At 40.3% G+C, this 12,532-nt stretch overlaps 1 protein-coding gene across 3 annotated transcripts in view; it reads right to left on the reverse strand.

The window, feature by feature from the left end:
* Positions 1-12,532, reverse strand: part of TNIK (TRAF2 and NCK interacting kinase) — a 450,083-nt gene that overhangs the window by 175,420 nt on the left and 262,131 nt on the right. For all 3 annotated transcript variants that reach the window (XM_030217217.1, XM_030217218.1, XM_030217216.1), the window contains exon 7: positions 6,439-6,569. In XM_030217217.1, coding sequence (XP_030073077.1) covers positions 6,439-6,569 — 131 coding nt within the window. The remainder of the gene's footprint in view (positions 1-6,438; positions 6,570-12,532) is intronic.

A 12,532-nucleotide genomic window follows, 5' to 3' on the forward strand; every position in this document is an offset into this window, starting at 1 on the left:
TGACAATGACGTCTACAGTGAAAAACATGGTTGGTTCAGGGTTGCAGAGGCAGAGCTAATTCATCATAAATGGACTGATGCTTCTGACCCATGCCCTGCAGTATTAATAAAACCCCAATACCCTATAGATTACAAGTCCAGACTTACAGGAAGGCTAGGAAAGGTGCCATTCCCACACTTCTTGGTCAAATTTTAATCACCGATGATTATGAAAATGTGAAACTGATTTAGCGGCACCTGTTAAGCTCCCACAAACTTATAATTAGATGATCTAAGTTAACTAAACTCACCTTGAGCTACTACTGAAAAAAAGGTGTGAGCAAATTCAAATAAATAAGTAATACTTTAAACTGCAAATCAATGAATCTTATAATCATTAGCTTCAATATCTGATACCCCCCTCCCCCACAATAGTTAAATCTGTGGTATATTCAGTGGCGTAGGAAGGGGGGGGGTTACTTCCTGTTCTGGGGCAGAGAGAGAAGGGAACCAGCGGAGCCGACGGAGCTCCCAGCGACGTGCAGTCGGGGCGGATCGGCCCTCCCGCCCGCTTTCCTATGGTAGTAAGAATGCGCTCCGGGGGGGGGGGGGGGTGCGCAGCGGCGACCCGCCCTGGGTGTCAGCTGCCCTCGCTACGGCACTGGGTATATTAACTGAAGTCCTTGGGGTTAATTCTATAGAAATTATCCACACTTAAGAGCTAAAATGCTGGGCACTAAGAGCAAATTCTATACTGAGAATTATGCACTTAATTGCCAATATGGAATATTAGTGTTGGTTAACATTTTATTTTTATTTATTTTTTTGTTACATTTGTATCCCCAATGTGGTTTACATAGTGCCAGAGAGGTGTTTGCAGACTCCGGAGTAAATAAATACAAGGTGATGTTGTGGTAGGATAAGGTTCATGTAGTAGGACCACAAAAGGAATCGAGCAATGGAAGAGTCGTGTAACGTCTATTACGAACTTTAGTGTTGTTGTGTTGCATAGATCAGGCATTTATGTTGGATCGGTAGGGTATGCCTTTTTTAAACAGGTGAGTGTTCAGTGATTTTCTGAAGTGTAAGTGGTTGTACTTAGTTTTCAAGGCTTTTGGTAGTGCATTCCACAGTTGTGTGCTGATGTAGGAAAAACTGGAGGCGTAAGTCGATTTGTATTTGAGTCCTTTGCAGTTTGGGTAGTGTAGATTTAGGTATGTTCGCGTTGATCGGATGTGTTTCTGGCTGGTAGGTCGATCAAGTCTGTCATGTATCCCGGTGCTTCACCGTAGATAATTTTATGAACCACAGTGCAGATTTTGAAAGCAATGCGGTCTTTGATTGGGAGCCAGTGTAGTTTTACGCGGAGGGGTTTTGTGCTTTCAAATCGCATTTTTCCGAAGATGAGTCTCGCTGCCATGTTCTGAGCGCCTAATGAGTACTTACGCCACGTCAAAGGCTGGTATAAATGCTCAGGTGTAGCTAACAGTATTCTATAACCTTAGCATGTAAGTGCTGGGCATGCCCCAACCCGCCCATGGCCCTCCCACATTCACCCCTCCCTAGAAGTTGTGCACTAAGGGGCCCATTTCTTGCGTTACAAGAATTTTTTTTCAATTTTTATAGCGTTGGAACTTAACCGGCGGTAATCGGGAAGCGCCATGTTCTGCCCGGTTACCACCAGGTTAGCACAGGAACCCTTACTGCCATCTCAATGGGTAGCAGTAAGGACTCCCCAACTAAACGGCCATGTAGCTCCCTCTGCCTTGCCCATCACAAGATCAATAACTAATCCCCCAACTGGACACAAATCATGTGGATCATGTTCGGTATGTGCATCCTCTATGAACATCAGTACTTTTATACACCCTGTCACAATGAAGCATTATCCATTGAATCACTCATCAGATTGTAATACAGAGGGTGTAATCTACTTAATCTTATGTCCTTGCAACCTGATCTATATAGGGAAAACAATTCAAAAAGTGAAAACCAGAATGATAGAACATAGAAGTAACATCAGGCGTATGGACACCTCTGCACCATTGGTAAACCACTGTCTGGAACAATCCCACAGCTTCGCTGATCTCCGTTTTTGTGTCTTTAAAGTCATATCAAAACCATGGAGAGGTGGAAACTTAGACTCAATGCTACTAAAACAAGAGCAAAAAACCATTTTCCAGCTAAATACATTATATCCAGTAGGACTCAATGCAGAATTGGATCTAACAGTTTTCTCTTGATAAAATTTATTTATATATATATATTTTTTACTTATTATCATTTTTCCATAACTATTATCCTTTTTTTCCGCATCCTTTCTTCCCCCTTGTTTCAATGAGGAATATCAGATTAATAGACTCATCTATAATTACTTTACAAAAATACCACTTATCCCTTATTTCATCATCATTCCATGAAGCATCGTATGCAATCACTTATGTATTAATATATGACTTTTGATTATTGTTCTATATATATATCATGACTGAAATCTTCTCTATAACTCATTCTTCATATAATACGTTTGATCAATACTTTGATCTTTACTAAACCAAAAATCTTTCCCATTATTTATATTCATTATGATATGTTTCATTACATCTATTCATGCTATATTATCTAATTGACTTTATTTTCATTGATGTTCAGCAACCTAAATCAATAGAAAACTATGTTTATGGTTACAACTGTTTCACAATTGCACTATAGCTGTTCATGTTAAAACATAACCATATGCTGTACTGATAATCATTACATTTGCAAACGCCATGCTTGACAGCTCCACAAATGGTGCTCTGTCTCTTTTACAATTCACTTCCGTATTAGAAAATATGACGTCATCACGTTAACGTCTTTATGACGCTCACGCAACTCTTCACAAACGTCTTTTCCTTGGCGTTTTCTTTTTGCCGCCTTTTTCGCCAGTTTATATAGAAAGGACCAGACACCAAATACCCATTTATCTCTTTGGACTAAGCAGGAGAAGGTTCCCTCGTTGGAGCCCACTTTCTTCGCGCTATAGCGAAATCAATGCAAGTTACTCAGGCTTTTTTTAAAGGTAAGAAGATTTTATTAATTAGCCCAATCGGCGGTTTTTTCATCTTTGGCGTTTCTTTTTTTCTTTCTTTCTTTTTTTCTTTTTTTCTCTCTCTCATTTCTTATATATGTCTACAGCATAGTATCTGTAATAAGTTAACCAAATATCGGAACTCCCCTTTAAACACTAAGGAGCGCCCCATTAATCATTAGGAAAGGCACTGTTACCTCTGCATGTTATATATTAGACACCTTTTCTTGAGGGGACTATGAGCACTTGCCAGTTCCCCTTTAAACAAATATATAATCCCTCAACTCCTGTTTATTCATTTTGTAGGCACTGACAACCTCAATTCCGAACAATTGCTATATTTACAAATTTGGTAAGAGAGATTTTCTTTACACATATATATTGTTAACCATACTGATGACGTTGCAGCCATTGCACATAATAAGATCGGACAATCCACATCATCTTATCCAATAGAACCACTATATGATACACGTTTTTAACAAAAAACATTATCAATTTTTATAGTTTTGGAAGTACATTTGTGTATATATATCTATGTATCTATATGTGTACATACATGATTATATATGTTCATCACCATCACACAAAAATTTTTTTAAAAAAATACAACTCCTCCTTTTTTAAAATATTTTTAAAATATTACTACATGTCTGCCCATATCTTAAAATTGGTTGACATCATGCCAGCTTATATTTCAAAACATAATTTATTGAATTTATCTCTATGATTATCATATGGTTGCTAAAAGTTTTTAAACTCCTAAATCAATATAATTTTATGTAATATCTATGTTGTATTATTTATGTATATATTATTATATTTTTATATTTTTCTGTTCGAAGTGAATACGATGCTGTCATTATCCATTTTTCTAAATTCTTCTTTTTATTGATGATTTTTATTGATGTATCTACATACTTTTTATTGATGTATTTATATGTTTTTATTGATAGACCCCTGAGGCAGGCGCCTTTTTGGCGCCGAAACACGGCCCGTGTCGGGTTTTTGGTTAAATAAAGTACTCCTGTTGTCCCAATCTTGAAGGCCCAGTGTTGCTTTTTTCTTTTTGTTTCTCCGATTGTATACTGTATTACCCTCTCTGTCTGTACTATACTTCACTTACTGCGCGGCCATTACTTTTTGTCAAAAATGGACAGCCTTTTATCCGCTGTGGTAAAAGGGGTCTTCAGCGCACGTCAAAAACATTTGCTGACACTAGCGCAGGCCCCCCTTTTACCGCAGCTTTGTAAAAGAACCCCTAAAGGAATTATGCGCTAAGGTTATAGAATTATGACTAAGAGCAGTTATGCACGAAACTGCAAATTAGTGCAAATTATCATCAATTTCAATTATAGCCAATTAGCGCCTCATTTATCAATTACGTTATGTGCGTAACAGCAATCATTTACAACCTGCATGAGAAAAGTTTGCGCCAGAGTGGTCGCCGCATCTCAAGAAAGATATAGTAGAACTGGAAAAGGTGCAGCGAAGGGCGACTAGAATGATAGCGGGGATGGGACGACTTCCCTATGAAGAAAGACTAAGGAGGCTAGGGCTATACAGCTTGGAGAAGAGACGGCTGAGGGGAGACATGATAGAGGTATATAAAATAATGAGTGGAGTGGAACAGGTGGAAGTGAAGCGTCTGTTCACGCTTTCCAAAATACTAGGACTAGGGGGCATGCGATGAAACTACAGTGTAGTAAATTTAAAACAAATCGGAGAAAATTTTTCTTCACCCAACGTGTAATTAAACTCTGGAATTCGTTGCCGGAGAAAGTGGTGAAGGCGGTTAGCTTAGCAGAGTTTAAAAAGGGGTTGGACGGATTCCTAAAGGACAAGTCCATAAACCGCTACTAAACGGACTTGGAAAAATCCAAAATTCCAGGAATAACATGTATAGAATGTTTGTACGTTTGGGAAGCTTGCCAGGTGCCCTTGGCCTGGATTGGCCGCTGTCGTGGACAGGATGCTGGGCTCGATGGACCCTTGGTCTTTTCCCAGTATGGCATTACTTATGTACTTAGAGTGTGAAAATGTACGCATATTATAAAATTAAGGGGGGGGGGGGCTTAAGTGTAGATGGCAGTTTGTATCCTTAAAGGAAAACATCTGCCCGCATCCTTTGAGTGGCAGCTGACCACATATAGTACCTACATGCTGAGAAGAGTATGCTGTGTGACAAGACCAAGGGGACGTGTCCCATTTAAGATACTACTACTACTACAAATCATTTCTACAGCGCTACCAGTCGTACGCAGCGCTTCACAATTGAACATGAAGAAAAGACAGTCCCTGCCCAAAAGAGTTTACGATCTAAATCAGGACAGACAGACAAGACAAATAAGGGAAAGGGTAGGACAGACAGATAGGACACATAGGGAAAAGGAGATTATTGAAGAGAGGAAGACAAGATAAAGGTTACGAGCAAGTGACAAGTTAGGAGTCAAAAGCAGCATCAAACAGGTAGGCCTTTAGCCCGGATTTGAAGGCAGCCAGGGATGGAGCAGCCAGGGATGGAGCTTGACGTAATGGCTCAGGAAGTCTATTCCAGGCATAAGGTGCGGCGAGATAAAAGGAATGGAGTCTGGAGTTAGCGATGGAGGAGAAGGGTGCAAATAGAAGAGATTTGCCTAGTGAACGGAGTAATGGAATGGAATAGTATCTAATGCCTAGTTGGGGGGGGGGGGAGGGGAGGGAGGTTAGGGGTTTCTCTCTCTCTCTCTCTCTTCCCTACTGAAGCACAGTATGGGCTCAGGGAGGAGAAACTGGACCCTGCAAATAAGGGGTCGCTAGGCAGGAGGATACCTGGCACAAGAGAGAGAAATGCTGCAAGGAATCTCACCCTACTGGCAGAGAACTAGGGCCAAAAGATGGTGCCTGGACCCCACGGTGAGGGATCATTGGAACAGCTGTGCCTGGAACAGAGGACAGGAAAACCACAGATAGCCTGTAGAGCTTAAGAGGGAAACAATGAGAAGAATGATACAAAAGAAAAACAAAGAACCAATAAAATGGAAATGACAAAGAACGGGATGGTCACTGAAGACAGCGAAGAGAAAGGAGAAGAGCTGAGAGAACTCCGACAGTGGTTTCACTGAAAATGTTTTGTTTTGGTTCTGTCCATGCTTGCTTGTGGGCCTTTTGCTTTCAAGAAATCACATAAATACAATGCGTCTTTATTCAGACACTGGCCTTAACTTTGTAAAGTGCTTGAGGGGTGAAAAGCTTGGTGCCCTCAGAGTCAGCAATCCCACAAGAGGAAGGCCCTCGAGAGTTAGCTTTCCTCTTCCCAAGTTGTGCCTTAGGGTTGAAGATTTTGCTCACACCCCACACTGTACTGCAGCCTTCCCAGCTACCCCAGAACTTGCTACATAATTACGTACCTTGAAGTCATAGGTAGCATCGGGATTTTCATCACAGGCAATGACCTCAGGAGCCATCCAATAGGGCGTTCCAATGAACGTGTTTCTTCTGCCCACCGTTCGATCTAACTGAGCACTGACACCAAAGTCCACTGTGCAAGAGAGTAAGAAAAGAACAGCAGGTGACACAACACATCTATTCACGTGATAGCACGGCTTACACCTCAGCGAACACTGACAAAACAGTGCAAAATGAGAACTGGAGGGGCATTTTCGACATGAAGTCTAAATCCAAGTTTGGAAGTTTTGCTAAAAACTTTCAAAATTCAAGTGGGGAATACAGCCATTTTCAAAACAGAAAAATATCTTCTTTTTTTTTTTTTTAATGACTATTTGCTAAATGTTTTTGTGCTCTGTGCGTTTATCTTTTTGGTCCATTTTCGAAAAAAAAAAAAAAAAAAGTAAAAAACGCACAAAGTCAAGCCACTGGAATGTAGGAGGAGCCTGCATTCTTAGTAGACAGGCCACACAGACGTCGCAGGAAAGCAATGGGGCACTGCTGTGGACTTTAAATAAATGCTCCCAGGCACATATCTCACTGTTGCTCCTTTATCTTGTCTGCTGAGCCCTCCAAAACCCACTACCCCCAACTGTACACCACTACAATAGCCCTTATAGCTAAAGGGGGCACCTTTATTTATTCATTCATTCATTCTTATATCCCACAATTATCCAAAAACAAGTTTCAGTTCAATGTGGTTTATAGTTAACAGGATATCAATAGAAATCAAACAAAATAAAACATGGAAAAGAAAATAAGATGATACCTTTTTTATTGGACATAACTTAATACATTTCTTGATTAGCTTTCGAAGGTTGCCCTTCTTCGTCAGATCGGAAATAAGCAAATGTGCTAGCTGACAGTGTATATAAGTGAAAACATTCAAGCATTACTATGACAGTAAAATAGACACCATTGGAGATTCTACATGGAATGTTGCTACTCTTGGAGATTCTACATGGAATGTTGCTATTCCACTAGCAACATTCCATGTAGAAGGCTGCGCAGGCTTCTGTTTCTGTGAGTCTGACGTCCTGCACGTCAGACTCACAGAAGCAGAAGCCTGCGCGGCCACATTGGTGATCCACAAGGGCCGACTTCTACATGGAATGTTGCTAGTGGAATAGCAACATTCCATGTAGAATCTATAGAAATCAAACAAAATAAAACATGGAAAAGAAAATAAGATGATACCTTTTTTATTGGACACTAGTAAAAAAGCCCCGTTTCTGATGCAAATGAAATGGGGGCTAGCAATGTTTTCTTCTGTGTGCATGTGGGAGTGTGTGTGTTCCTGCCCTCTGGCCTCTCTCCCCTCCCCCCTCTGAGTCCTTCACTGTTACAGAGCCAGCGATTTGATTTCGTGCTCTGCTGTTTTCCTTCACTGACTGTGTTACAGAGAGGGCGGGGCAGACACTCATAGGTAAACCGGATATCTCGCCCCCTTCACACTTCCGGCTGGAGGCTTCATAGAACGTTGGTTTTGCCTTTTATATAGAGAGATAACTTAATACATTTCTTGATTAGCTTTCGAAGGTTGCCCTTCTTCGTCAGATCGGAAATAAGCAAATGTGCTAGCTGACAGTGTATATAAGTGAAAACATTCAAGCATTACTATGACAGTAAAATAGATACCATTGGAGATTCTACATGGAATGTTGCTACTCTTGGAGATTCTACATGGAATGTTGCTATTCCACTAGCAACATTCCATGTAGAAGGCTGCGCAGGCTTCTGTTTCTGTGAGTCTGACGTCCTGCACGTACGTGCAGGACGTCAGACTCACAGAAGCAGAAGCCTGCGCAGCCTTCTACATGGAATGTTGCTAGTGGAATAGCAACATTCCATGTAGAATCTATAGAAATCAAACAAAATAAAACATGGAAAAGAAAATAAGATGATACCTTTTTTATTGGACATAACTTAATACATTTCTTGATTAGCTTTCGAAGGTTGCCCTTCTTCGTCAGATCGGAAATAAGCAAATGTGGTTGAAAGCTAATCACGAAATGTATTAAGTTATGTCCAATAAAAAAGGTATCATCTTATTTTCTTTTCCATGTTTTATTTTGTTTGATTTCTATTGATAACCTTAAGAGTGGACTAACACGGCTACCACACCTCTCTATTTAATATGTAGAACCCCAAAGAGTAGCAACATTCCATGTAGAATCCCAAAGAGTAGCAACATTCCATGTAGAATCGCAAAGACTAGCAAGATTCCATGTAGAAGAAGGGCAACCTTCGAAAGCTAATCACGAAATGTATTAAGTTATGTCCAATAAAAAAGGTATCATCTTATTTTCTTTTCCATGTTTTATTTTGTTTGATTTCTATTGATAACCTTAAGAGTGGACTAACACGGCTACCACACTCCTCTAGTTAACAGGAGAAATTACAGTAATGTTTTACAATTACAAAGCAGTGTAGAACATCAGTAACTCGGATAATTAACCATAATATTTCTTGAAAAGGTGGGTTTTTAATTCTTTTCTGAACTGAAGATAGTTTGCAATGCTTCTTGTGTCCTTGGGAATTGAATTCCACCATTTAGAACCCAGATAATTAAATCCAACCGTATGGATGGATTTGTAAATTATGTTTCTGAAAGTGGGCAAGTGAAGTAATAAGTAACCTCTGGTTCTTGGACTTCCATTTCTTTGCGATATTCAATCAAGTCTAGCATGTAATCTGGAGACATAGATCTAGTATTAAAAAAACAATTTGGCCTTAATTGGGAGTCAATGTAGAATTACAAACAATGGGGTTACTCTTTCGTATTTCGACTTTTTGAATATCGGTCTGGCTTCCATGTTTTGAACGGTTTGCAGTGATTTTAGTATGTTTTCTTTGCTTCCTACATATGCTGCATTGCAATAATTTAATAGGGACAATACCAACGATTGTACTATAAGACGAAATGATTATCTGGGAAAATAATCTCTAATCCTTGTCTGTTTCCATAGAGTTTTGAAACTCTTTGATATGACTGCTGAAACTTGATTTTCAAGACAGATGTTTAACAAAAATACCACCTAATATTTTTAGTCGTGTTTCAATTGGGGAAGTTTGTTGTTCGATTGTGAAATTTTGATAAGAAGTGGGATTATGTGAGCTGGACAGAACCAGGAATTTGGTTTTATTTCTATTTAGTTTAAGTTTGAAAATTGTGGCCCAATTTTCCATATGGTCCAGACCTTTTTTTTAACCTTATGCATTATCTCTGTGAAATTATTATTAAAAGGTACATAAATAGTGACATCATCAGCATATATAAATGGATTAAATCCTATTTTTTCCAGTTACATCCTGGGATGCACTGGGCAGGGCTAAACACCATATAAGGAAGTAAACTCCTTATATGGCGCTTCCTCCACCCAGTGCATCCCAGGATGCACCGGACTGGGGCTGGGCACCACCATTTTGTGCAGGGTGGGTGGTGCTGCTCCCGCCCTCCTGCCTCCATCTTTTTCCAGGTATGAGAGGAAGGGGTCACTAGACCACCAGGGCCACTGATGCTTCGGGAGGGGTCGGGAGTCCACTGGACCACCGGGGACTGCTTGCCTCGGGGGCCTGGAAGGGGGGTGGAGGGGGGTTTGGAGGTCGACTGGACCTCCGGGTATTTGTTCTTTGGGAGTGCGGGAGGGTCGGGGCTGGTTTTGGAACTGTTGAATACATTTGACAATTTGACAGCTCAGAGTAACAAGCAGCAACAATGCACAAAGGGGGATCCATACAGCTCATTTGCAAGTGATCCCCTTTGTGCATCGGTCACTGTTTGGAACTCGCTAAATTTTACAGAGGCAGCCATATTTTATGGCTGTCTTTGTGCATTAGGCACTGAGTCCACCAGGGACAGAGAAAGATCCTGTATACAATATGTAAACTGTTTTGGTTATACCACAGAAAGGCAGTATATCAAGATCTAATAAAACAAATATATATGCCTGTAATTCAGGCAGCTCTACAGGCGGTATATGCGCTCGTGCCTAAATGCCAGAAATACGCACATAACGTATAGCCCATGTGTACAGTACCTGTAAAATATACGCTATGTAAGATATGTGCATATTCACAGTTTCGTAGGTTCTGGGATGACTTTGTTGTCTTGTCTAGTCGTTTTCTCCCTATTTCCTCCCATTCTTTTGTTCCATTTAGGGTTAATTTATTCCTAAGCCTTATCCCCTTTCCTTATAATGCAAGATTTGTAACCTTGCTACCTGATGTTTACTCTATTGCTCTCTTTCTCTCTCTCTCTCTCTCTTATACCTTTCTATTTTACCCTTCGTAAACCGCTTAGATATTTGTGATTTGAGGTATATTAAATAAAATTGAACCTTGAACCTTACAGAAGAGCAGTTAGATAGATTTTTGGTATTTAATTTATAGTTTAATGTAAAAAATTGGCTTGCCACCTCAGGTCAGCATGTTTGTAGTTTGGGGGTAAAGCAACAGAACAGGGTGCCTCACTCCTTGTCCAGCATTGTCCCCCAAAGTGGAATCCAACATCTCTCTTTCTTCCAACGACCTCCGCCTCCACACAGTCTCTCCCTTTCTCCCTTCCTCTTCCCCTCCTCCCAGGCAGTCCTCCAACCAGTGGTGTGCTGGTAAATGTTTAACAACAAGCTCTATCCCCGGTCCACCTTTGCGCACCCCCCCATCCACCTCTGCGCCCCCCCCCCCCCAAATTGCAGAGCTGGCTATAGCCGGGGAGAGAGCCTGGGGGGGGGGGGAGCAATGCATTACTCCAGGAAAAAAAAATTAAACGATCCCGTTCCAATCTAATTCATGCTTACTGTGGGATAAAAAGCCATAAATAAGTAAATAAATATAAACTTTTAATGCTGAGCACCCGATTCTCAAAGTGGACATATTCCAAACACTATAATGAAAATAAAATGATTTTTTTCTACCTTTGTTGTCTGGTGACTTTGTTTTTCTGATCATGCCGGCCCAGTATCCGATTCTGCTGCTATCTGTCCTCATAACTCCGTTTCCAGGGCTTCCTTTCCATTTATTTCTTTACTTTCCGCCTTTCTTCTTCATTTCTTGCCCTACATCCGTAAGTAAAAGCTGGGTCCTCGGCAAACTTGACTGTCCTGTGGATCCAGCTTCTGCCTATTTTCTTCATCCATGTGCAGTTTTTCTCCTCTCTTCCTTTTCCATCTTCTTCCTCACTCTTCCCAGTAAAAGTAAGCTAATTGTTTTTAATATTTGGGCATTTTGATAGACTATCAACCAACTGAATGCAAGAATCAAATAAAACTGGCATAAACTTCCGGAAAACACTAAAAACTAACCTGTTTAAAGAGGCATACCCTACCGATCCAACATAAATGCCTGATCTCTGCAACACAACAAAACTAAAGAACGTAATGGACATAACACAACTCTTCCGTTGTACGATTCCCTAGTGTGGCTGTGCCATATGAACTTTACCCTACCCACCACATCACTTTGTATTTGTTTACACCGGAGTCTGTAACACCTCTCCAGTACTATGTAAGCCACATTGAGCCTACAAATAGGTGGGAAAATGTGGGATATAAATGTAACAAATAAATAAATAAATCACTGAAGGACGTGATGATCGACCAACTATCCAACAAGCTACTTCTTGACATTCAGGACTAAACAATGATCAGCTAACCATTTGGTAACTGCAAACAAACGTTTCTGTAGAGGCAAAAGATTAATATTCTTAGTAGATGTATAATCTACCAGTACAGTATCATCTGTGTAAATATATTAACCGATTTCAAGGTCCTGAACTACAATAGCCAAAGGGCTCAGAAAGATATTAAATGATAATATTGACAATATTGAACCTTGAGGTACCTCACATGACACATCAAAGAGTGAGATGATGATATGAAAGAACTTGTCAAAACAGAAAAAGACTTATCATTCAAAAACTGAAGCAAGCCAATTTTAATACGTGATCTGTTATTCCAATACCTTTCAATCTTATCGGTAACAACTGACAGTCAACCAAATGAAACACAGCTGTGAGATCAAGAGACACCTGGCTGCTCTCCAATTTACCACATACCT

The sequence above is a fragment of the Microcaecilia unicolor genome, chromosome 10, assembly GCF_901765095.1.
Source record: "Microcaecilia unicolor chromosome 10, aMicUni1.1, whole genome shotgun sequence".
NCBI lineage: Eukaryota > Metazoa > Chordata > Amphibia > Gymnophiona > Siphonopidae > Microcaecilia > Microcaecilia unicolor.